The sequence below is a fragment of the Microcaecilia unicolor genome, chromosome 11 (genome assembly GCF_901765095.1).
Source record: "Microcaecilia unicolor chromosome 11, aMicUni1.1, whole genome shotgun sequence".
In the NCBI taxonomy this organism is placed as follows: Eukaryota; Metazoa; Chordata; class Amphibia; order Gymnophiona; family Siphonopidae; genus Microcaecilia; species Microcaecilia unicolor.
Genome location: NC_044041.1, coordinates 79,785,571 through 79,812,838, shown reverse-complemented (window position 1 = coordinate 79,812,838; position 27,268 = coordinate 79,785,571). Strand labels below are relative to the sequence as shown.

Here is a 27,268-nt window from a genome sequence, read left to right as displayed (position 1 = left end):
TCCACCAACTAATCTAAAGTTTTATGGACACCACAAACCAACCTGTGAAATAGGAAGGAGAATGATCATCTACCCAAAATTGATCAGAAACAAGCAAATGGAGGCTTAGGGCAGCAAGAGACTTGTCCAGGGTCAGACAGACTAGTGGCAAGGCTGAGCTTAAAACGTTAAGCATTTAACTTCATGTAACAACTACACCACCTAATTCTCCAGCTCCTGAAGCAAAAGATCCCAAACATCTGGCTTACACCATGATGAACCATACCTCGTACTTGCTGTTCCAGGCCCATAATGATCTGCACGGCTTGTTGCAGGATGATCAGTTTGGTCTGTGCTTTGTCCGTTTTTAAGTGCATCTGACACATGCGTCCCAGTTCTTTAAAGGCCTCATTTATGTCCCGCACACGCACCCTTTCCCTGGCGTTATTGGCCGTTCTCCTCTCCCGGTCCCTCAGATCTTTGTCTTCCAGCGAGAGGGTCTCGTCGGTACTGCTGGGTTTACAGCACCACAGGGGTTAAGTTAGGGGGAGGAGGGTATGATTGGGAAAAGAGGAGGAGGGGAAGCTCAAGCAGTTTCTGCTGGTGGTGCCAAGAATGACCATGGCTTGAACTGAAACTTGGGCCCTACAAAGTCTGACAACAACCAAATGATGGGAGAATTCTGAACTTCACTTTCAGGAAGCTCCCTTTCCCCCTCCCAATTTTTGGATTCCAAGATAACAGATGCATCCGAGAGACCATTTTTTAACATCTCTGCAATGAAATGAGTGCTGCTAAAAATGACACTATCTACATATATGCTATTGCATCAGAGTTGTGTGCATACCTTACATGGACTAATAATTTAGTCTTAGTAGTTTTACATGTAATTTTCTCACAACATAACAAGACTGCTCATTTCACAGTGTATAAAGCCAGCAGGTGGCAATACAAAGTGGTTCATTGGTCAAAAACTATCAGGGTACGTTTTTTTGAACTTATCTTGAATGAGTGGAGGAGTGGCCTAGTGGTTAGAGCACTGGTCTTGCAATCCAGAGGTGGCCGGTTCAAATCCCGCTGCTGCTCCTTGTGATCTTGGGCAAGTCACTTAACCCTCCATTGCCTCAGGTACAAACTTAGATTGTGAGCCCTCCTGGGACAGAGAAATATCCAGTGTACCTGAATGTAACTCACCTTGAACTACTACTGAAAAAGGTGTGAGCAAAATCTAAATAAATAGAGTCAAGGGCACTTCGATATATTCTTAAACTACAGAGATCCGTCAGGATCCTAGGCTAGTGTATGCCCTGGAAATAAGGTGTATAACAAAAGAGAGGGAACGAAGTACAAACTAAAGTCCGTTTGGATACAGAAAGTGAAAGTGCCTTGTTGCTTTGTAGCTTTTACTATATGAGCCTTGGGGGAATAATATATTAGAGGAATATATTCGAGTTATTCCCCAAGTTTTCTACGTCATCACTGACCCCTGACGCAGGTGCTAGTCACCGAAACACAGCCCGTGTCGGGTCTTTTTGTCAAGGCTCATTCATTAAAGAACTGTGTTCCATTTTTAAAGGCCCATGCTGCTGTTTTTTTTTTTTGTCTGGAAATAAGGTGCCCAGCATGCACAATTTTACACTCTCACTGTGTGTGTGTGCAACTCTAGACAAGATTACATTTTAGATCACCTTCATCACCCTGCCCCTCTCTCACTATTAGAATTATGTCCAAGTGTTAGGTGGTCTACTAGTCAAAATCAAGTCCTAACTTCACTTTAGTAGAAGGGTAGACAAGTTAACACTCTTTACTGGAGGAAGGTGAGGCTGCTGGGGGTTATGATATTGGGGGGGGGGGGGGGGGGGGCGGGGCAGTAAAGGAGATTGCCCTTTTACACTAAGACCTTAACTAGGAAATAAAGTGGGCCTCCGATTAAATATATCCCAAGATCCCCTGTATTTTGCTGGTATTAATGCAGGCCATTGGGTATCTATTGGAGCTCTTGTCAAGGAAGTCAACCAGCATCATGCACAGTAGGTTTGACTCATTCGTTCCAACAGCGCCTCTACATACTTCTTTTTCTGAAACTCGCGGCCAATACCACTAACCCCAGGAAAGCTGTGGTAAAGCAAAAGGTGATCATTACAGGTGCAAAAGTGCACAATTAAGCTTACTACCATAACAGACCCCCTGTACTCCCTCATTTCACTAACCAATGTCCAGGAGGAAAAGGTGCTAGAGACCGCTCACTGCTCATTTTCAGCTAGTCACTTTAAACTGAAATGGACCTGTAATTCTCCCAAGAGCCTGCCATCTTTATGCAGGTCAAGAGCTCTTGTCAATCCATGCAGGATTTTTTTTAAAGTTGTATAGGAAGATTAAAGGGCTTATTTTCAAAAAAAAAGAAAAAAAAAACAAGTCCAAAAAACATAAGATGGTAGATGGACATTTTTCTCTCAAAACATCGACACTCCATTTTTAGCCATTTTTCTGCAGTTTGTCCAAATTATGAGGGGTCGTGTTTTGGGTACGACCTGGGTGGCACTAAAAGATAGACTCTCTGCAATAATGAAACAAAATGAAAACGTCTAGGGCCAAAATTAAGACTTTTTGGCTAGACCTGTTTCAATTATGAATAAGTGACCAAAAGGTGCCCTAAATAACTGCTGGAGGGATGGAAAGATTAAGGCATAAGCCCCCCCCCCCCCCTTAGTCCCCCAGTGGTCAGACCCCCTATCACCCTCTAAAGATGAGACAGTGACAGTACATACCAAGCTCTATGACAGCTTCAGATACAATGGGCATTCTTAGAGCAGCAGGCAGGTCCCAGGAGTAGCTTAGTGGTCGGTACAGTGGAATGTAAAGGAAACCCAGTCCCATATCCCACTCTACCTGGTACACTTGTGGTGGAAAGTGTAAGCCCTCCAAAAAAACATTAAATACCTACTATATAGGTGACACCTGCAAGCTTGAGGGCTATTGTAGTAGTGCACAGTGAGGTACAGTAGTTTTTCTCTGTTCCTGGAGGGCTCATCATGCAATATAATAGGGTTATGGCGAGAGGTGTACCACGGACCTTTTATGTGAAGTGCAATGCAGTGTCTCCTAGACTGCCCCACTGCTCTGCTGGGATGACTGTGTGGCCAGTCTACTAAGAAGGATGGACTCCAGACATCTCAATGGCTAGTTTGCACCGAGCATTAACACTTCTAGAAAAAGGCAATTTTCAAACCAAAAAAGATAAGACTTTCAGCTTAAAAAATGGCTACGTTCACTATTCAGTTATTGGATATTTTTAGCAAAATGTCCATAATCATCTAAGTCCGATTATGGACATTTTGCTAAAAACATCCAATGCGTTTTATTGAAAATGCCCCTCCACAGCTCTTTATGTTTTCAGCAGTAAATACCATTACTTTGTGTGATGACCGAGGCACACCAACTAGTATTTTCTTTTGAACAAGGAATCACCTCTCAAATACAGCACTCATGTCTCCCTTCCTTCTTTTGAAAGTGAAGGCATGAAAAAAAATAAGGAATGCTCTGAGGGGCCTCAGACCATTTTTCACTTGAATGGATGACATTTGTATCAAATGGACAGTTGCTAACACAAACAATAACACACCCTTCTTCTTGTCCCCTCCTCAGGCAAAAATTTCAATGCAGAGATGTTCTTGAAACACAGAAGGTTGCTGCCTCTCCATACACTGAGCACAGGGGGACGACCTTCTCCTCACAGAGCAAAAATCTCATAAGGCCCACAGTTTGCCATCTTGCCTGTACTTGCTTTGGTTGTCAAGTGGTAGAAGGAATATCAAGCCGCCTTTCAAGGTCCTGAAGAATTGATATGGTTTTATCATGGCTCCTGCTATGAGAAAGCATGGGCAATATACCAACTGCCTTTTCCTAGTTCCTCATATACCCAGAAGCTGGTGTTATTCTACATTCATACTAAAGTGTGCTCAATGCTTTGACTGCTACATTTTCCTTGAAAAATAGCTGGGACGAGGAGGAATGATGGTAAGCTCTAGCAAGCTAGAACAGATGAAGAATCTCTTCCTGTGTCAGCTCTTCATATTCAAAGGGTATCTACTGTATTTTACATACAGTACACCCATATCAGTTCACAACCCTATTTCCTTTTACTTTGGTGTTTAATAGCAACCCCCCCCCCCCCCCCCAGTTTCATATAATGGCAAAGCTTCCAACTAGTCACCACTTCAACTATCAAAAGTAGTAGCACATCAAACAATGACCACACTAAGGATGGTACATTTCTTAAGCTAAATAATGTGCCTCAATCTACATGTTTTTAAAAACTCCACGTGGGGTCTCTCAAGGATTTCAAGTGATTTTCTGCGAGTATTGATAAACCGTTTACCAAAAGAGCCCATCGATACATTCTGGGATGATAAGTTTTTGTCCTTTATCAGAGCAGTCAAGATTCCAAACCTGATCAATTTCTTCTCTTCCTGAAGAGCTTTGGAAAAAGGGCTTCACCTTTACTTAACTTTCTGACCTAGAGGTAAAGTTTTGAAATAGGCACAAAATGTAGACCCAGGCTGATATTTGTCCTGGCCACCTGAAGTTCTCAACTAGTGTAGTGAGCTTCATGGTTCTGCTACACCGGAGATCTCTAATGAAATATATGTCTTGATATGATAGTTCTAAAATCCAACCACACACACTAAACCTAATTCGAAAATTACAGAGAAAGTCAAAGCTCCTGGAACACTGATGTTTTCCTCTACATGTTCAAAGACCTAGTTCTGGCTCTTGCTTGTAGCAGTTTATGGCTCATCACTGAAGTCAGTAGCCATCTTCTCAAGCTCACCTTGATTATAACCGATGATACATGTACTTCTACAAAGTCTACTACATGGCCAGTGCTCTACACATACTAGACTTCAACCTGCACAGACAACCAAACACCAATCCTTCCTCCAAAGTTTCAAATGTAATCTAATCTATCTCCCAACTCTTTCTATAAGCTTCAGGACTCTTGATTAAGGCAGCAAGATGGAAACTGACTTGCCACATTTCAGAAAGAATTTCTGTATCATTGCCTGAAAGCAAAAGTGTCATATGTGCAATTTGTGCATGAAATGAGACGGACATTTCAGTATATCCATGTAAGATCATGAAAGCCAAAACTGCTGTAACTTCTGAAAGGCTGTATCTCAAATAAATGATTAAAATGTATTATTGATGATTTAAGCGCATTAAACTTCACTTCTCATTGTTTCGCATCAAGTGCACGTACAACACTTTTGAGATTTTATATAAATATGTATTTCTTTTGAAGGACAAGCGCAGGAGACCAAAGTGACCATAATGCCAACTCTGTCCTCCCTCCCATTTATCCCTTTTCCTCACTGTATATCCGATGACAGCAAGTACAAGGTAGAGAGTGTGGGACCACTGAGAGGTCACGGCTTGGGGACTGTCTGTAGGAGATCAAAGGCGAAAATAGAAAAATAGAGCACCAGAGGAACAGAAAAATATTATACAATGCTTTTAAAGAGAGTGTACAAACAGAAGAAAAATAATTTAAATAGCCAAACAGCATACAGAAGCACAAGATGAGCCAAGCAGAGACCAGAAATCTGTAAACTCCACTTTGAGAAAGCCACTGCGGAAAGAAAGGATTAATTTGCAAAAGATGTTTTTGCATAATACATAAAAATAAAACAAAGGAAAACATCAATGAGAGACATGGAAATGCATGCACTGCACACAGTAAAAGCAACAAGGTGAATATGTTTTCGGCTAAAATAGGGATTAGGATAATACCTTCACACCTCTTGCATCCCAATAAGACAAATTTTTGCTGAACTAAGCTTCTAACCTAAACTGTGCTGCAAAATAACTAGGCCAATTTTAAAACACATCTTTCCTCCCCAATACAGCTAATGACTCAATATTTGGATTATCTAAGGCAGGGGTGGGCAACCACAGTCCAACTACAACCCAGTTGGGTTTTCAAGATTTCCACAATGAATATGCATATGATCTATTTGCATACAATGGAATCAGTACATGTAAATTAGTCTAATGTGTATGCATTGTGGAAATCCTGAAAACCCTACTGGGTTGTGGCCCTTGAGGACAGTAGCTGCCCACCCCTGTTCTAAGGCATAGCTGCCTCATCTGCCCATGCTGCCCTTCCAGAAGGATATATGATCAGATTTAATGTTTGGGAACATCAGACTCAGCCATCATCTACTTATATAATTTGTGTGCCTCCATCTCATGTGCAAACTAATTTTTAAAAAATTCAATTAAAAATATATTATAGATTTGTGCATAGGTGATACCAATCAGTTACATGGCATCTAGTTAAGAAAGCTACGACTTCACCAAATCAGACTACAATAGGCAGTTTTAAACCAGATGATATAACATGAATTCTCTTACAAAACTGTGGTGATGTGAGCAACAGCTGAATTCTGAACAAGGCTTGATGTGTATATTCATGCGTGCACACATACACATTGCAATGTTAATGTCTGGTCTACTTTCAATAAGGTAGGGACACATACAGAGCTGCCAAAGAGGCTGACCTACTCAGCAGGAGATAAAGGGTCCACCCCTAGCACAACCCCTCCCCACCCATCCTGATCCATTGGTCCACCCCAGAACAGCTAATTCGTGGAGTTGTCTCCTCATCCAGCGGCAGCAGGAAATGCCTTCATAAAACGTCATCTCCTGCTGCCGTGGGATTAGCAGCAGCATGAGATGGTGCTTTATGAAGGCATTTCCTACTGCTGCTGGACAGGGAGGCCACTCAGGAGATCCTGGCTTCATGGCAGATGAAGACCTGCAAAAGCAGGAACTTGGCAGGTCTGCACATGTGGTGTATATATAGATCTGTCCATCCCTCCCTCACTAAACTACTACATCCTACTGACAAGGCACATTGGGTGGGGGAAGGGGGAAGACCAAGAAGAGTCTGATGTGTATTTGTTTCCCATATCCACAAATTCCATAAATGCAGTCATCCTGTCAACTCCCCCCTCCCCCATTTTACCTCCCCTTCAGCACCAAATTCACATGGAAATTTTACAGGTCAGGATATCTATGAGAATCAGGAAAAAGCTATTTTGTGTGTGTTTGGGGGGGGGGGGGGGGGAATCAACATTTTTCATGTACATGCTTCTACAAATGCTATTTAGCAAATGTGCTTTTTTAAAAATCTGAGTCACGTGGGATTTTCAGAAGACATCAAGAGAGCAAAGTGGTGGAATGGGTACCTTTTCTCCTGATCCACCTAGGCACATACTGGAAAGCAAACTCCATTAACCCTGTGGAGAAACTAGTTTGGGGCTTATTCTTTAAAGCAGATCTTCTGACAAGGCGATTCCATTTTTTAGTGACAGTATGTGAAATGGTAATAGGATTTATATTAAAAGCAGTCTATTAACAGTCAAGTGGCAGAAGATTCCCCCAGCCTGCCTTTTAGCAAAACATGAAGAGGGGGTTCACTAGTTCAAATGCAGAGCTCTGCAAACCCGAAGAATTCCAACACTGTTCTTTACTCAAGGCATGTCCAAAAGCTAGCCACTTCACCCTGCCACCCCTTGCAAGTTTCCATCTACCTCACCTTTGTCTGTTCTTTAACCTGAGTATCTTGCTGGCCGAGTGTGTTTTGGTTATGGCAGCCTAAACATTACCAATTTAGGAAATACATCAAAATCACCCCCCCCCCCCCCTCCTCAAAGGACAGTCACTGATCAAAACACCTTGTATGCTGGTGCACACACTCCTCCCCCAAATCCCAGTGCTGCAAACATGGCAGTGTGCACTTACAAGCTGACACCATGCGATACATGCAGATGCTATAAAACAAATAGCGGGGAAGCAAAAGAAACTGGTAAGGTTTAAGATTTCAAAGCAGGAAGGGGGGTAAGAGGAAAATTAAAGACAGCATTAGCCACTAAGGCATACTGTCTGTTATGCAGGGTGGACAGACAGCCCCCGTGCCGATCCGATACATAAATCGCCACTCCGTGCCCCTCACTGACCTCGAACTTGTTGCTCCAGGTTTAGTATGACTGATACAGCCTGATGTAGTATTAGCAGTTTGGTCTGTGGCTTTTCGCTGTTAAGGTGGAGTTGGCACATGCGTCCGAGCTCTTTAAAGGCCTCGTTGATGTCACGAACCCGGAGACGCTCGCGGGCATTATTGGCGACCCTCCTCTCTTTTTCTCTTTCTGCTTTTTGCTCTGGGGGAAGAAGATCGTCCTCATCCTCATCCTCATCTTGACTAATGATTTAAAATAAGAATTAGAGAGGGATAGTCCTCAACTGCACTTTTAAGCACCATCAACTCAAAATAGTATTGTTTTTTCAGCAAGCACAAATAGAATACCAGATTTGAAAAATGTGAGGAGGGAAAAAAAATCCCAAAAAACTGTAGCATGAATGTTGTGCAATAAAGAAAGAAAAGTAATCTGTAGCCCCAAACCATCTAGCAAATACTACCCACCTCTGATCCTTTTGGTGCACAATGCTGCGCCCAAATACATTCAGCCAGACTGGATTTGAGACTAGTATGTTTGAATTAGGACAAAGGAATGAGCATATAGGAGAAATTATCCCCTTTCATAAAGTACAGCAAGACCAAACTTACAGGCACTTGGCAGTAAACATTAACACTTAGCATCAGTTATCAAATTTAGACTTGTCTAAGCCAGGACTTATCACCGCTGTGCACGGTTATGTGACCCAAATTTGCAAAGTTGGTGGGGCTTCTTCCATTCCAACTTCGTATGCAAGACAATATTCTACAGAAAGAGGAATTTGCAAGATGTATTCATGAAAGCATAGGGCAAGCATGTGGGATCTCAGAGAGAGGAGATAATGGACAATATAGATGAACAGACCGGATAGCTACTTGGCCTTTATCTGCCATCATGTCATGTTCTATATTTCTATCTCCAAATTCTATGCCATAGTGTCCCCATTGGAAGAAGGCATCCGTGGTCAGACCTGACCCAAATGCCAATTATTAAAATGTTTTTGTACACTGAGTCACAACCAAATTAAATGGTAAAAAGATGCAGCACTCAAGATGACATATTAAGGACAAGCCCTCCTCCCTCTTCTACCAGAACCTTTATGATCCAAAAGATTTTTATTAAAGCACAGCATGTCCTCTCCACCTCACCCCTTATGTTGGCAAATCAAATATGGTCTTTCTAGCCCAATTCCACATCTCCAGAACAACCTGCACAATCAAATACTCCTTCAGTGCAAATAGCAGCACTATAACAAGATTATTTGAAGGTTACCTCATCTTAAAACTCTGGCATCTCAATGTGTCACATTCTTACAGCACCCAACAGGTGATGGGCTGAGAATATGTGATGAGGACATGACTAGCTGTCACCCATGCTACCAATCCTGCAGAAATGGCAGGCAGACTTTCCTTCCCCACCCAAAATAATAGGAGGGAGAGACCTGTTCAAGGAGCATCTGGTCCTGTTCCGAGGAGGCTTCAATTCTTTCTTTTCATCATCTGAATGGTCGCTGACCAACGTGTTCTCCTCATCCTCCTTGTCTTCCCGCTTTATCTCCACATCTCCTGAAGAAATACTTGTTCTTCCCAACCCTGCAAGGCCCACAAATTATTAAAATGGCACCAAAACATACCACCCAAAACAAAATCCCATGCTATTTCATGGGAAGCTGCAGCACTGACACTTTTTCATCCCACTACACAGCCAGTCTGCAAGGGTCAGTTACAAAACAGCATGGGGTTTCATTTAAAAAAAAAAATTTTTTTTTTTTTTGGGGGGGGGGGGGCAGTTCACACACTTACAGTTTAATATTAGATACTAGACTTTGAGCCCGTAAAAATGGGCTATTATAGGAAGGGGGGTTGAAAGGCCCGCCCCCACTGCCGAGTTCGCCGCTGCCCCTCCCCCTCCAAGTTCGCGCCCCCCCCCCCCCCCCACCGAGCCGTCACCACCCACCTTCCACCCGGCCGGGCCCTCGCTCCGCTATTGAAACAGCGAGGGTCCGAGAACGCAGCACTGAGCTCTGCTGAGCTGCCGACGTCGGCTTTCGTTCTTCTTCTCTGCCTGTCCCGCCCTCGTGTGACGTAACGTCGTCGAGGGCGGGACAGAGGCAGAGAAGAAGAAGGAAGGGCGATGTCGGCAGCTCAGCAGAGCTCAGTGCTGTGTTCCCGGACCCTCGCTGTTTCAATAGTGGAGCGAGGGCCCGACCGGGTAGAAGGTGGGTGGGGGGAGCGTTAGACGGCGGTGTCCCTCCCTCAGCAATGCGCAGTACAGACCCTCTGTGTTCCGCCCCCCCGTCATCACGTATTGACGTGGAGGCGGGGCAGAGGTCTCTACTGCGCATTTGCGAGTGAGTACGGTCACTCGCCGTTTATATGTTTGATTGCCATCTATTGAAGAAGGTCCTGCTCCCCTAGTAGGATGCCATTGGACCATAGGAACAGAAGATGTACCAGACTGGGTCAGACCAAAAGTCCATCAAGGCTAGCATCAGCATCATGGCTCTAACTGGTCAGAAGTATGATCCCAAGGAGATTTATTTCATATAGCATTTTACAGGCCAAGAGACCCCTAGAGCTAGGAGCAATTCTCAGTTTGGCTATATACTATACCCAAAAGAAAGTGGCAGCTTTCCCAAACATATGTAGCTAATAACTCATGGACATTCCCCTCAGAACTTATCTAAATCCTTTATAAGCCTAACCACAATGAATATGCATTAGATTTCATACACTGGGGCCACGATGCAGGCTGACATTTTTATACACTTTCTTCAAAAAGGTACAAAACTATTTACAATGAAACATAACAATGCACATGCAAGTAATTAGTACAGACTCAATCTATCCCCTATTCATCACTACCTCTCCATCACCAACCCAACCCCAGTCCTTAGCAGCCATCATAGCCCACAGACTGACAAATAATGACCTACTATGTTTATGAACATGATACCTTGCTGATATTCTTCAACTTAAGGAATTTTATTCCACAGCATACACAAAAGCAAAGTTACTTACGTGTAGCAGATGTTCTGAGGACAGCAGGCATATATTCTCGCATGCGGGTGACATTATCCCCTGAGCCCGGTGCAGACACTGCCATAGCGCACTGTCACTTAAAAACTGAGGCAGTGCCTCCACCGTGCATGCACGAGTGGCTTCCCGTCCAATGCTCGAGTGCAGGACCAGCAGTATAATATGAAAGCTAAGACGATAGTAGGGGAGGCAGAAGGGATGTGAGAATATATGCCTGCTATCCTTGGAGAACACCTAATATAAGTAACTTTGCTTTCTCTGAAGACAAGCAGGCATAATATTCTCAACATGTGGAACTCACTAGCTGCCAGGGTCACAATGCCAATTAATTTGATAATTTAAGCAGAAAGTCTAGTGGAAAAAGGGCTGGAGGGTGGAGCTGACATTTCAAGTAGTAAAAAAGATTTTGCAGGACTGCTTGTCCAAATCCTCCAGACAGCAGTGAGTGGTAGAAGTGTGGAAAGAAGACCTAGTTGCCACCTTGCAAATTTCTTCAATGGAGGCAAAGCAGAAATGGGCTACTGAAGCCACCATGGCTCTTACATTGTGAGCAGCGACATGGCTATGAAGGGTCAAGCCCAACCTGAGCATATGTGTAGGAGGATATAGGTCAGCCAGCCAAGCTGAGATAGATTGGGAATTCCCATTACCAAATGTACTGTTAAGGTTGAAAAACACATGAAGTTGGGCAGATTTTCTATCAAGTTTAGTAAACTCAAGATAATACGCTACAGCACACTTGCAGACTAAGGTATGCAGTGCTGCTTCTCCAGGATGAGAGTGTGACTTAGGGATGAACACAGGAAATACAATGGATTGATTGAGGTGGACCTCCAATACCACTTTAGAGTGAAATTTGTGGTGGGTTTATTTGTTACATTTGTATCCCACATTTTCCCACCTATTTGCAGGCTCAATGTGGCTTACATAGTACCGTAAAGGCGTTTGCCAATTCCGGTATGAACAAATACAGTAATGTTGTGGTAGAATAAGGTTCGTGTATACAAACATTAGGGAATCGTAGAGAGGAAGAGAATCGTAGAGAGCTTTGGTTTTGATATGTTGCAGGGTACAGGCATTTAATTTGGGTACGTAGGGTACGCCTTTTTGAACAGGTTAGTTTTTAATGATTTCCGGAAGTTTAAGTGATCATAAGTTGTTCAGAAAACAACTGTTATCGTAGAACCTGGTGTAAGGCGGGTCTGCCACAAGAGCTTGAAGTTCGCTTACTCTTCTGACAAGTGCTATTAAGAACAGTACTTTCCAAGTCAGGAATTTCAGGGAACAGGAACAAAGTGGTTCAAATGGAGGGTTCATGAGAACTGTAAGGATGATATTAAAGATCCCTCACTACCAGAGGTGGTTTGATATGAAATAAACCTTCCATGAATAACTATTCAGGTATGAACAGAAACTGGTTTATCATCAACCTTTGAGTGGTAAGAACTAATAGCACTCATGTTTGCATGAGTTAATTTTAGTTAGGCTGGAATTAGAAAGATGGAGGAGATACTCCACAAGGGAAGGAAGAGCGAACATAGTAGGGTTGAATGCTCTGGGCTATACACTAGAGGGAAAAATCTTCACCACGTGAAATGGTAACACGTGTGTGGAAGAATTCCTAGAGGCTAGGAGTATCCTAGAAACATCATCTGGAAGACGTAAAGAACCACACTGCTAGGGCCAGAGAGCCGGAGTCTAGATGCAGGAGGGACTGCTCGTTCTGTGTTATGAGGATTGGAAAGGTATCTAGCCTCAACGATTCTTTGGAAGACAACTCTAAAAGGAACCTGATCTGATGTGGCTAGTAGGGAGCAATTAAGATCACGGCTCCTTGGTCTCAATGCAGCTTGGGAAGAGATTTCCCAATGAGAGCTAGTGGGGGAGGTATATAAAAGATCTGTTCCCCAGTGAAGGAAGGCATTTGGGATTAAAAGGTTGGGAGCAGAGCCTGGAGCAGAAGCAAAGATGTCTATCGCTGGGGTCCCCCACTGCTGGAAGGTTTGATTAGCCACAGGCATGCTGAGGGACCACTAGTGAGGCTGAAGGACTCTACTCAATTTGTCTACCACGGCATTCTGCTTGTCGGCTAGGTAAATGGCCCTTATACATATATTTTGAGAGGTTGCCCAAGCCCTTATTTGGATTGCTTGTTGATAGAGGAGAAAAGAACCTGCTCCCTCTTGTTTGTTCAGATAATACATCACAACTTAGTTGTCTGTACGAATGAGATCCGACTGCGGAGACAGTCCTGGAAAATTCTGAGGGCATTCTAGACTGCTTGTAATTCCAGGAGACTAATATGATGCAGTTTGCCTGAATGGATCAAGAACTTTGGCCACTGAGATAAGCACACCAACCTACCATGGAGACCTCCATGGTGAGAACTTTATGATGTGGAGAGGGCAGAAACAGAAGTCCCCGGGTAAGATTCTGTGAAACCGTCCACCACTGTAGAGAGTGGCACAGTCATGGAGTAACCCAAATACAGGCTGAGAACGGCCTGGAGGCTTGAGACAATTGAGGTATTCAGAAGTGGAGAAGAGCCAATAGTGTTACACGGACTGTTGAAGCTTTGTGACCGAGTAGATGAAGCATCTGATGAGCAGAAACTTGATTGGAACTGGTAATCTGAGCAGAGAACAGTGTCTACCCTCAATTGTGGGACAAAGTCTCATCCTTAAACAGTGTCCAGGAAAGCCCCGCTGAAGCAGATGAAAATGTGATTTGGGGTGATTTACTACAAATCAGAGGAGCTCCAGGAGACACACGACAGCGAGAATGAAGTCTATGCTGACTGTTGGGAGGTTGCTTTGATTAACCAGTCATCAAGGTAGGAGACATGTATGCCCTACCTGCGGAGTGTTGAAGCTACCACTATCAGGCATTCTGTGATAACTTGAGAAGCTAAGGCCAAACTGAATGGCAAGACACTGTATTGGTAATGTAGAGTCCGAAAGTGGAAAAACACAAACTTCCTGTTAGGGTATGCCTCCTTTAGGTCTAGGGAGCAAAGCCAATCATTGATTTGGATCATGCGAAGAAGTGATCCTAGGGAAAACATGCAAAATGTTTGAGAAGGTATTTAAATCTCAGTTTATTTGTTTTTTTTTTTTTTTTTTGGGGGGGGGGGGGGAGAGGAGTGTATGACCAATTTTCTATCCTTTTTCAAAAAGAGAAAGTAGCTGGAGTAAACCCCTCAACCCCTCTCTGGCAAAGGAGCTGCTTCTTACTGTAATTTTGCTAGAGGAGGGCAGAAATCTCCTGCTGAAATACCATTATTTGGAAGCAGCTGAAACAAGACTTTTGGTGGATGGTCAGGATGCCTTCTTTCCCAAAGCACAGTGCAACCTTGCTGAATGATCCTAAGTACCCAACGGTCAGACGTTATGAGGGGCACCTCTCTTGAAATAGATCAGCCTGTCTCCCACCAGCAGGTTGTTTGGTACAGACAACTGGACAGTGCCAATGCTCTCTATGAAGGAGTCAAAAACTAGGTTGCTGTTTAGGATGAGGCGGGGCCTGCTGCTGTCACAAGCGTGAGTGCCGACAGTCCTTTGAGGAGAAGCAGGTGTAACAAATGTAGTAATTAGAGCGCTCAAATAGTCTCAAATATCTTCTAGAAGCAGCAGTGGTAGAGGGCTGTGGTCTGGAGACAGTTTTAATGGTATATATGCTTTTTAATCTTGTCACTGAAAGCGAATGATACATACCTGTAGCAGGTGTTCTCCGAGGACAGCAGGCTGATTGTTCTCACGACTGGGTTGACGTCCACAGCAGCCCCCACCAACCGGAACAAAACTTCGCGGGCGGTCCCGCACACAGGGCACGCCCACCGCGCATGCGCGGCCGTCTTCCCGCCCGTGCGCGACCGTTCCCGCTCAGTTGAATGACAAGCCAAAGAATGAGTAAAAACGCAACTCCAAAGGGGAGGAGGGAGGGTAGGTGAGAACAATCAGCCTGCTGTCCTCGGAGAACACCTGCTACAGGTATGTATCATTCGCTTTCTCCGAGGACAAGCAGGCTGCTTGTTCTCACGACTGGGGTATCCCTAGCTCTCAGGCTCACTCAAAACAAGAACCCAGGTCAATTGAACCTCGCAACGGCGAGGGCATAACAGAAATTGACCTACGAAGAACAACAGAGTGCAGCCTGAACAGAACAAATCGGGTCCTGGAGGGTGGAGTTGGATTCAAACCCCAAACAGATTCTGCAGCACCGACTTCCCGAACCGACTGTCGCGTCAGGTATCCTGCTGGAGGCAGTAATGTGATGTGAATGTGTGGACAGATGACCACGTCGCAGCCTTGCAAATCTCTTCAATAGTGGCTGACTTCAAGTGGGCCACTGACGCTGCCATGGCTCTAACACTATGAGCCGTGACATGACCCTCAAGAGCCAGCCCAGCCTGGGCATAAGTGAAGGAAATGCAATCTGCTAGCCAATTGGAGATGGTGCGTTTCCCGACAGCGACCCCTTTCCTATTGGGGTCAAAAGAAACAAACAATTGGGCGGACTGTCTGTGGGGCTGTGTCCGCTCCAGATAGAAGGCCAACGCTCGCTTGCAGTCCAATGTGTGCAACTGACGTTCAGCAGGGCGGGTATGTGGTCTGGGAAAGAATGTTGGCAAGACAATTGACTGGTTAAGATGGAACTCCGACACCACCTTTGGCAAGAATTATGGTGAGTGCCGAGTACTACTCTTATGATGAAATTTGGTATACGGAGCATGAGCTACCAGGGCCTGCAGCTCACTGACTCTGCGAGCTGAAGTAACTGCAACCAAGAAAATGACCTTCCAGGTCAAGTACTTCAGATGGCAGGAATTCAGTGGCTCAAACGGAGGTTTCATCAGCTGGGTGAGGACGACATTGAGATCCCATGACACTGGAGGCTTGACAGGGGGCCTTGACAAAAGCAAGCCTCTCATAAATCGAACGACTAAAGGCTCTCCAGAGATGGCTTTACCCTCTACACGACGATGGTAGGCACTAATCGCACTAAGATGATTCCTTACTGAGTTGGTCTTGAGACCAGACTCTGATAAGTGCAGAAGGTATTCAAGCAGGTTCTGTGCAGGGCAAGAACGAGGTTCTAGGGCCTTGCTCTCACATCAGACGACAAACCTCCTCCACTTGAAAAAGCAACTCTTCTTAGTGGAATCCCTTCTAGAGGCAAGCAAGACCCGGGAGACACCCTCAGACAAACCCAACGAAGCAAAATCTACGCCCTCAACATCCAGGCCATGAGAGCCAGAGACTGAAGGCTGGGGTGCAGAAGCGCTCCGTCGTTCTGCGAAATGAGGGTCGGAAAACACTCCAATCTCCACGGTTCTTCGGAGGACAACTCCAGAAGTAGAGGGAACCAGATCTGACGGGGCCAAAAAGGTGCTATCAGAATCATAGTGCCGTGGTCTTGCTTGAGCTTCAGTAAGGTCTTCCCCACCAAAGGTATGGGAGGATAAGCATACAGGAGGCCGGACCCCCAATGGAGGAGAAAGGCATCTGACGCTAGTCTGCCGTGTGCCTGTAGTCTGGAACAGAACAGAGGCAGCTTGTGGTTGGTCTGAGAGGCGAAAAGGTCCACCAAGGGAGTGCCCCACTCTCGGAAGATCTTGTGTGCCACTCTGGAATGGAGCGACCACTCGTGCGGTTGCATGACTCTGCTCAGTCTGTCGGCCAGACTGTTTACGCCTGCCAGGTATGTGGCTTGGAAAAGCATGCCGAACTGGCAGGCCCAACGCCACATCCCGACGGCTTCCTGACACAGGGGCGAGATCCGGTGACCCCCTGCTTGTTGATGTAATACATTGCAACCTGATTGTCTGTCCGAATTTGGATAATTTGATAGGACAGCCGATCTCTGAAGGCCTTCAGTGCGTTCCAGACCGCTCAGATCTCCAGGAGGTTGATCTGAAGATCTTGTTCCTGGAGGGACCACAGTCCTTGGGTGTGAAGCCCATCGACATGAGCTCCCCATCCCAGGCGAGATGCATCAGTCGTCAGCATCTTCGTGGTCTGCGGAATTTGGAATGGACGTCCCAGGGTCAAATTGGTCCAAACTGTCCACCAGTGCAACGAATTGTGACAACTGGGGGACAGGCGGATGACATCTTCTAGATTCCTAGGGTCCATTGAGCAGATCTCATGTGAAGACGAGCCATGGGAGTCACATGAACAGTGGAGGCCATATGACCCAGGAGTCTCAACATCTGCCGAGCTGCGACCTGCTGAGACGCTCTGGCCTAGGAAGCGAGGGACAAGAGGTTGTGGGCCCTCGCTTCGGGAAGAAAGGCCTGAGCCGTCCGTGAATTCAGCAGAGCTCCTATGAATTCCAGAGATTGGACTGGCTGGAGATGGGACTTTGGGTAATTTATCACAAACCCCAGCAGCTCCAGGAGGTGAATAGTGCACTGCACCGGAGAGCCCCTGCCTCTGAGGTGTTCTTGACCAGCCAATCGTCGAGATACGGGAACACATGCACTCCCAGCTTGCGTAGATACGCCGCAACCACCACGAGACACTTCGTGAACACCCGTGGTGCAGAGGCGAACCCAAAGGGCAGCACACAATACTGAAAGTGCCGTGTCCCCAGACGGAATCTGAGATACTGTCTGTGAGCTGGCAGTATCGGGATGCGAGTATAAGCGTCCTTTAAATCCAGGGAACATAGCCAATCATCTTTCTGAATCATTGGTAGAAGGGTGCCCAAGGAAAGCATCCTGAACTTTTCTTTGACCAGGTATTTGTTCAGGCCTCTCAGGTCTAGGATGGGACGCATCCCCCCGGTTTTCTTTTCCACAAAGAAGTACCTGGAATAGAATCCCTGCCCTTCCTGCCCAGGTGGTACGGGCTCGACCGCATTGGCGCTGAGAAGGGCGGAGAGTTCCTCTGCAAGTACCTGCTTGTGATGGGAGCTGAAGGATTGGGCTCCCGGCGGGCAATTTGGTGGAGTGGAGGCCAAATTCAGGGTGAATCCGCACCGGACTATTTGGAGAACACACTGGTCGGAGGTTATCAGAGGCCACCTTTGGTGAAAAGCTTTCAACCTCCCCCCGACCAGCAGGCCGTCCGGTACGGACACTTTGATGGCGGCTATGTTCCCATGGATCCAGTCAAAAGCCCGTCCCCGGCTTTTGCTGTGGAGGCGCCTGGGGCTGCTTAGGCGCACGCTGTTGACGGGAACGAGCGCGCTGGGACTGTCCCTGTGCCTAAGGCCTTCGGGCCGGCTGGGAGTACCTACGCTTGTTGTAGGCGTAGGGCGCAGCCTGCCTGGCCCGGGAAAAACGTCCACCTGTTGAGGTGGATGCTGAAGGCGCCTGGTGGGAGAGCTTGTCGAGAGCGGTTTCCCGCTGGTGCAGTTGGTCCACCAACTGCTCGACCTTCTCACCAAAAATGTTATCCCCCCGGCAAGGGACATCCGCCAGTCTTTGCTGGGTGCGGTTGTCCAGGTCAGAGGCACGCAGCCAGGAGAGTCTGCGCATCACTATACCTTGGACCGCAGCTGGGGATGCCACATCACAGGTGTCATAGATACCCCTGGACAGGAATTTTCTGCACGCCTTCAGCTGCCTGACCACCTCCTGAAAAGGCCTGGACTGCTCCGGAGGGAGCTTGTCGACCAGGTCCGCCAGTTGCTTCACATTGTTCCGCATGTGAATGCTCGTGTAGAGCTGGTATGACTGATGCGGGTCACGAGCATGGAAGATTGGTAGGCCTTCCTCCCAAACGAGTCCAGAGTGCGAGACTCCTGCCCCGGGGGCGCCGAGGCGGTATCCCTCGAACTCCGTGCTCTCGAGAGCAGAGTCCACGACCGCCAAGTCATGAGGCAATTGGGGCCGCATCAACTCTGGGTCAGAGTGGATCCTGTATTGGGACTCCGCTTTCTTGGGGATGGTGGGATTAGATAATGGCTTCAGCCAGTTCCGAAGCAGTGTCTCTTTGAGGACATTGTGCAACGGCACCGTGGAAGACTCTCTAGGTGGTGATGGATAGTCGAGGACCTCGAGCATCTCAGCCCTCGGCTCATCCACAGAGACCACGGGGAAGGAAATGCAAATAGACATGTCCCTGACGAAGGAGGCAAAAGAGAGGCTCTCAGGTGGTGAGAGCTTCCTCTCCGGTGAAGGAGTGGGGTCGGAGGGAAGGCCCTCAGACTCCTCTGAGGAGAAATATCTGGGGTCCTCCTCCTCCCCCCCACGAGGCCTCTTCCTCGGTGTCGGACATGAGCTCTTGCAGCTCTGACCTAAACCGGGCCCGTCTCGACTGCGAGGAACCACGTCCTCGATGATGGCGTCGAGTGGTGGACTCCCGCGTCGGCGGGGATGAAGCTCCCTCCATCGACGGGGATTCCACCTGCGTGGCGGTCGACACCGGTGCCACAAGCGGCGTCGGCGTCGGAGGCCTCGGCATCGGGCTGGAGCACACCGGCACCTCTATCAAAGCGCCGGGGGGCGCAAGCACCCCCGGCGCCGGCAAAGCCTGGCGCATCAGCCCTTCCATAATCCCAGGAAGGATGGCTCGAAGGCACTCGTCAAGGTCCGCTACCGGGAAAGGCAGGGGGGCCTGTGCGGGTGTCTGAAGCTGCTCGGGTCCAGGAGACAGTACCGAAGCACCCATGGGCTGACGCAGCGACACCTCTTCGACCAAGGGGGAACGCTCCTCTCGGCACTGCCGCTTCCTCGGCGTCGAATCATCTCTGGAGCTGCCAGAGCTGGTGGTCCTATGCGCCGTGGGCGACCGATGCCGGTGCTTTTTCGGTTTCTTACGGTGCCCGTCATCGGCGTTGGGTGGCAGAGATGAAGAGGAGGTAGAACCCCCCCGGCCTCAAGGAATCGGGTCTGACAGGGTTCGGTCCCGATGGCCCTGGGTAGAGGGAGTGGCCGGGGCCGATTGCCCGCGCGGGCGCTCACCCCTGCCGTCGCCGGCAGACTGGCGGGCCAACGGTACCTGTACTCCTGGGGTCGATGCCATCATCGGTGCCGATTTCGTCAACATCGGTACTGGTACCGAAGATGCGGCCGTCGACGTCGAGGGGCCGGCACAAGTTCCAAAAAGACGGTCCCGTAGAGCTTGCCTTGCCACCTGTGTCCGCTTCCGCAAGCCGAGACACAAGGTGCACTTCTTGGTATTATGCTCTGGCCCAAGGCACTGGAGGCACCAAGCGTGGGTATCGGTTTGCGAGATCTGCCGGCCGCACCTACCACACTTCTTGAATCCGCTCAGGACCTTCGAGGACATCGCCGGAAAAATCGCGTCAGTGAAATCAAAGTCGTCTATGATGGCGGTGACAAGCACACCCGAAAAGAAAACGACCATGCGACCACAAGGCCACAACGAGGCGCCCCCGCTAAAGACGAGGGGACAACTTTTTTTTTTTTTTTTTAGGGAAAAAACGAAGCGCGAACATGCACAAAGAGAAAAACCTCGAAGAAAAACTCGCGGCTAGGCTGTGATCCGGTTTCCGGGGCTGACAGAGAGAGAGAGACGAAAGCACGTCTCCAGCGCGGAATCGAAAAAAACTGAACTGAGCGGGAACGGTCGCGCAAGGGCGGTGGGGGCTGCCGTGGACGTCAACCCAGTCGTGAGAACAAGCAGCCTGCTTGTCCTCGGAGAATAAGTTGTATCCATGACAAGGGACATCTGTTAAACGTTCTTGGTCTACAGATTCTAGGTTGGAAACAGCCAGGAAAGACATTGTATTGCTATTCCCAACATGGAAATGTGAGAAGAGACGTCAAAGGCATGTCTTGCCTGATATCTGCAACAATCCAGTAATTTACTATGAAGTTTAAGAAACTCAGAAGCTTGTTCAGCAGGAAGGGAAGTCTGCAAAGGAGAGAGAGCACTCAGACCAAGTAAATTGTGGAATAAAGTTGCTAATCCAATATGCGGTTCGTTAGCATAGAGACTTTAAAATGTTTGCCTGCCAAAAACATCCAATGTTCTAGCTTCTCTGCCTGGACGAACAGAAGCATGAGATCTTGCACGAGTGTGCTTGAAGGTGGATTCCATAAATAAGAAATAATGGGGTAACTGTTTTTCCAAACCCAGTGCATTTCTGTATTCTGTATGAGAACCAACAAGTTTTTCATGTTGGACTCTGCAGGCTTCAAGTGTCCTTGCTTGCATGCGCAGAGGTTACTGGTACTCTGGACCCAAGCACTAATCACCAGTTATGGAGGGTCTGTGCCTGAGATAATCCTATTGCATCAAGTGTAGATTTTAAAGCCAATCGACACCCTCTGACGTGGAGGGAAAACGGCCGATGCAAGGCCAAAAAGCTCAATGGCTCGGGGCGCTTGAGTAAATTTTGAACTGAAACTGGTCAATGCTCCTCAGTCAAAAAAAGCCTCCAAGGGCCCTAAGGCTGAAAAAATCAAAAAAATTTGAATGTGTTGTGCTTACAAACAATGACAAAAAGAAAGTACAACAAAATATCCTGAAAATGGAAGGCCCCCCACAAGAGAGAAAGTTTGACATGCTGGGGAGAGATTAGAAAACCAACCTCACAAGACTAATGGTTCAGTGCTCGAGCGTCGGACAGGAACACATGCGCAATGGGGGCAACTGCTTCAAAGTTTTAAAGCAACAATGCACTATGGCAGTGTCCACGTCTGGCTCCATGGATGTCGTCACCCACACGTGGGAATATTATGGCTGCTTGTCCTTGGAAATTTTACAAACACAGCTTATGCATGTAAAGATGTCTTAAAATCCAGACAAGGATATCCAAATGCAGTGAGGTATTCAGGTGCACAAACCCCAATTAACAGCCTCTTCTACCCTTCATATGCACATTTGCTGGCCTACTCCAAACAGTGGCTCTCTGCACCAATTGCTGCTGTTTTTGTTTTTTTTAAACCCTCTTATGATGAAAATCATTGGGAGTGCCACTCAAGGTTTTGCACACTGCTCGCTCACTTACTCTAAGGCCTTCTTGGCACTGGTGTCTTGTGGCACTGTCCCCAAAGTAAAGGGAATTTCATGCTTATGCCATTGTGAAACATATGCCCCTGATCACATGCCCAAGCTAGGCTGAGATGCTGTACTCAGTTCCCCCCCCCCACCCCAGAGATTAGGGAAAAGGCAACTTGAAAGGAAGGAATAGTAGCAATGTAGGAATAAGGCAGCTTACCAGTGTATGTGTCTTGTTGTCTGTTGAGCTCAGGAAGTGAGCTGGGCTGTGGCAGCGTGGCATGATTCCTAAGTATACTGGGAGTGTTGCCCAGGCCATCTTCAGAGTGAGTGGCCACCTATAAAAGCAGTACCAGCACAGAAATCTTTAAATGATGAAATAAAAGCTCAATGTATGAATGGATTAGAAGCAGGACGTAAGACAACTTAAAAAAAAAAAACGTAACTGATTTTGACTCTAGAAGACATCACAGCACATCCAAAATTTAGATATGTGAAATGCGACTCACAAATTTAAAATCTAAATTTTAAGTGGAAAGGGAGTACTTAAACTGTATGTCTATACATAAATATTTTTTTAAATTTAAGATCTCTCTGTATATACAGACGCACAGGCAAAGCAAGTAGGTAGTCCATGTTCTCTCATTTCAAGCTCTGTTTTTCTTAGTGGAATACCATAATGTACACACAACTCTGGTTCGCCCTAGGAGTGTGAAGTCAAAGTGAGTGAGCAGATGTATGTTTCTGGTTTGTGTACATAATTACATGCCAGCCCTACAGTCTAGATGGATTCTGTTCAAGCCCTTTAGTGAGATGAGGCTTAGACTTCACCAGAAACGTGCTCTAGGGTAGCATTTAAGATCAGCACTCTGTGGAACTTCTATCTAAACATAACAGGTCCAAGAACCTAATCTGAGAAATCCATATGTTTAATGCAGTTTCACTCCTATGTAGACACCATCTGATGCAAGGTTTTCCTGTGTCTATATAGTGTTTTGAGTCAGAAGAAAGGTCTATTTTTTCCCCCCCACTCTTTCACTTTTACTTCCTTGCTTTTTAGGATCCATACCATATTGTTTATCACACAATTTACGTGTCCCTTTTATCATCCGTCACGATGTTATCTGTTCACACAGTTTGGCTTTGCACAGTTGTCTTTTACTCATTTGGTCATCCATTCCTGCACTCTATATGCTCTTAGAACACTTTTTTTTTTACCCATTTAGTGATGTAAATGAGGTTTTTCGTGTTTTATAGATTTTTTTTTCAATGTATAACTTTAGTTTGGCTTTATTTGTTTTTCTCTCATGCGCCTCAATTTTGCTGCCGTTTGTAGATACCCTTAACACAGTGCTTTTTTTGTAGAAAAAAAGGTGCTGGTACTCATTATGGGCGAAGTCACCACATACGGCTCCACCCCTATGATAGCCACACCCACATTAGCCACACCCCTTATACCAGCCATGGCGCATATAAACAGACATCATTGAAAATATACTGGTATAGTAGAAAAACAATAACTTGTGATTTTTTCATTATAAATCATTTCTATAAGATGTTACAGCTCCAGTATACCCAGTGCAAAATAAGACAGCAGATGTAAATTCTCAAATTGGACAAATTCCAAACACTAAAATGAAAATAAAATGATTTTTTTCTACCTTTGTCTGGTGACTTTTCTATCCATACTGGTCCAAATGTCTGATTCTGCTGCTATCTGTTCTCTTAATTCCGTTTCCAGGGCTTCCTTTCCATTTATGTCTTTACTTTCCTCCTTTATTCTTCCATGTACAGCATTTCACCTCTCTCCCCGCCAACCCCTCCATCCATCCATGTCCAGCAATTCTCCTCTATCTCCTTCCTCCCCTGCCATCTCATCCATGTGCATCTCCTTCCTATCTTACCTCCCCTCCATCCATGTCCAGCATGTCTCCTCTCTCCCCTGCCCTCCCATGTCCAGCGATTCTCCTCTGTCCCGTCCTCCCCTGCCATCCATGTCCAGTGATTCTTCTCTGCCCTCTGCCATCCATGTCCAACAATTCTCTCTTCCCTGCCCTCCCCTCCCAGCCATGTCCAGCAATTCTCTGTTCCCTCCCCTCCCAGCCATGTCCAGCAATTCTGTTCCCTCCCCTCCCAGCCATGTCCAGCAATTCTCCGTTCCCTGTCCTCCCCTCCCAGCCATGTCCAGCAATTCTGTTCCCTCCCCTCCCAGCCATGTCCAGCAATTCTCCGTTCCCTGTCCTCCCCTCCCAGCCATGTCCAGCAATTCTGTTCCCTCCCCTCCCAGCCATGTCCAGCAATTATCCGTTCCCTGCCCTCCCCTCCCCTTCTAGCCATGTCCAGCAATTCTCAGTTCCCTGCCCTCCCCTCCCAGCAATGTCCACCACCAATTCTCCGTTCCCTGCCCTCCCCTCCCAGCAATGTCCACCACCAATTCTCCGTTCCCTGTCCTCCTCTCCCAGCAATGTCCAGCAATTCTCTGTTCCCTCCCCTCCCAGCCATGTCCAGCAATTCTCTGTTCCCTGCCCTCCCCTCCCAGCCATGTCTAGCAATTCTCCGTTCCTTCCCTCCCCTCCTAGCCATGTCCAGCAATTCTCCGTTCCTTCCTTCCCCTCCTAGCCAAGTCCAGCAATTCTCTGTTCCCTGCCCTCCCAGCAATGTCCACCACCAATTCTCCGTTCCCTGCCCTCCCCTCCCAGCAATGTCCACCACCAATTCTCCGTTCCCTGTCTTCTTCTCTCCCATGTCCAGCAATTCTTGGACCTTTTTTTTGCCCCCCTCCCCCCCCCTCCCCCACCCCGGCGACATTCCCGGCGAGTCCTGACCTTACTTTTTTTTTTTAAGACTCGGAACGCGTGAACGATGCAGCCGGCAGCAATTGAAAGAGGCTGTCTGTGTCGGAGCTTCCCTCAACCTCTGCGAGTCCCGTCTATGTGGAAACAGGAGGTTGTAACAACGAAGGCGGGACTTGCAGAGAATGAGGGAAGCTCCGATGCAGACGCCAGACAGCCTCTTTCAATCGCTGCTGGCTGCATCGTTCACGCGGTCTGAGTCTTTTAAAAAAAAAAAAAAGTGCAGGACTCGCCCGGAGTGTCGGGGGGGGGGGGGGGGGGGGGGGGAAGGTGCCGGTACGCCATACCGTTGAGTACCGGCACAAAAAAAGCACTGCCCTTACATGTATTTACAGATTAAGAAATGCTTGTGATTTTAGTGATATAATGCACTGTAACTAGTCCAGGTATGTAACCTTCATTTTGCAAACCGTTATTTACTTTTATTTTACTCTACACGCGTTCCTTTTTTTTATACTTTATCTTTGTGCTTTTTATTGGTACATTTAATAGAACTGTGCATTTTTTTAATTCACTATCATTCTAATTGGTTATACTGATATTTGTTTTACTATTTTAACCTACTTGGAAGGCATTATTATTTTATTTTGATATTTGTTTTTATTTCAATGGATTGATATATATATTGATGTCCTGGCATCTGTACCATTTGACCGTCATTGCATTTCCAGTTATAGTTTGCTGTTCATTGTGTTTTAGATATCATTTGACTCCTGATGCAGGCCTTTGGGCTGAAACACGGTCTGTGTTGAGTCATCTGCATGTTTAATAAAGAACCTTCTGCCATCCATCGTCCACTTCGCTGTTCATGTTTGGTTTTCTTGTACTATGGAGTGTGTCCTTGTTTTTCTGCTGTTTCACTCCTATACCCACTGTTTCCAATATAGCAATGAATTACAATACATTTTTGTCTTATGGCCTAATACAGTGTTTTCTATTCTGCCAATGTAGCACTGACGAGAGGCCCTGGGAACCTTGTCAGTTTTAGACTGATTACGCGAGCCTATCCAATAGCAGGAGTTACAAAAAAAAAAAAAAAGCAGAATCAAAACCAAGAACTTATTCAGTCTTATCTATCCTCCAACATGCACTTATAAGCTCACACTCACCAGACTTGAATGCCTGCTCCCCAGAGACATGACTGCTGGGGAGAAACCCTGGCCCAGTCCAGTCACTGCTCCACCGCTGTGGCTCTGAGCTGTTGCCAGCAGGCTGTGCATGTCACTATGATTACCAGGCATGGGGGTATTCTGTCCCACCGCATGGTTCCTCAGCACATGGATGGCTTCATCCAAGCGGTCTTCCATCTTGTTTTGCTTTAGAAACATTGACAATTACAAAATAAATAATTTAACAGCATAATATTTAAAAAATATGACCTTGTATGCATCATCTTGTGTTATAAGAGGCATATAGTTCAGCAGCAGCAGTTGGGCAACATTAGATCACAGGAGATAGAGAGGAGACAAATATAAAGATAGGCCAACACTTGCATTTTCTACAATCTGAGTGGGGCAGTGCTGCATGCAGGAGACTCCTGCTCAGCTCCTGAGACTGGTGACAACACAGTGAACCCTGACCATTACATATGTAAAGGGAGCTTGTGATACCCTACTAAAAGCTGTTGCTGTGATGACTGGGGTATTAGAGGAGGTATGGGACCAATGGAGAATGGAGGAAAAGGGAAATTCTCAGCATTCACCCCTTAGCTTCAGGGCCTCCTGCCACCAAATGGAGTGTGTGTGTGTGTGGTGGTGGTGGTGGTGGTGGTGGTGGTGGGGGGGGGGGGGGGGGTGTTAGGGCAGGTTCAAAATAAGCTGAAAATGCAACCATCCAAAACAAATACTAAGCTAAAACAAAAATTTCACTCAAAGCACAAAACAGGTTAAAAAAGGACCATATTGAGATTTCCCCTTTGTACATTAATTGAACAGACCCATTTACCAACATTTATCTTAAATTTGACTGTACTGAAGACAAGCCAAGAAATAAGAGGCAATAATTTAGAAGGTGTATAGCTGGGTCTCTGGTGAAGTGGTCACAGGGAATCACTTTCCATTTTCATAATGCATCCTGGGTGAACAAAAACCAGAATATCCCAACTTGTTTCCTTTTGAAATACTTACTAAATTATGTAGAGTCCCTTCATAATTAGGAGATAAGGCACCTTGTCCACCCGTTCGGGGCCACTGCGACGTGCCTGAAAATAGAAGTTGCCTTGTTTACATACAACCCCCATATAGACACTAGAGGGCACTAAAACATTGGCTACTGAAGAGAACTAGACAGCCACACACTGAACTACCTTCATATACTGCAAAGAGGATTCAAGGAGCCTGGTATAAAGCTGTAGCAGTGCTAAATGGTAGGTTACAAAATGTCCTGCCACCACCTTAGCCCTTCTCACCACACCCATCCCCTTAGCTGCCTTTTTCTAATGGCAAGGCAGCTAGGACTGTAGTATC

The 27,268-nt window shown here is 46.5% G+C and overlaps 1 protein-coding gene across 11 annotated transcripts in view; it reads right to left on the bottom strand.

Moving 5' to 3' along the window:
* TCF3 (transcription factor 3) overlaps positions 1-27,268 on the bottom strand; it is a 196,439-nt gene that overhangs the window by 4,687 nt on the left and 164,484 nt on the right. For 7 of the 11 annotated variants that reach the window (XM_030217652.1, XM_030217657.1, XM_030217660.1 and 4 more), the window contains 5 exons: positions 26,930-27,003; positions 25,913-26,119; positions 22,172-22,289; positions 9,439-9,589; positions 8,001-8,242 (listed from right to left, as the gene is read on the bottom strand). In XM_030217652.1, the coding sequence (XP_030073512.1) occupies positions 8,001-8,242; positions 9,439-9,589; positions 22,172-22,289; positions 25,913-26,119; positions 26,930-27,003 (792 nt within the window). Of the gene's footprint in view, positions 1-265; positions 493-7,992; positions 8,243-9,438; positions 9,590-22,171; positions 22,290-25,912; positions 26,120-26,929; positions 27,004-27,268 lie in introns of those variants that run through there. The other 4 variants (XM_030217658.1, XM_030217662.1, XM_030217659.1 and 1 more) reach the window with 3 other exon arrangements.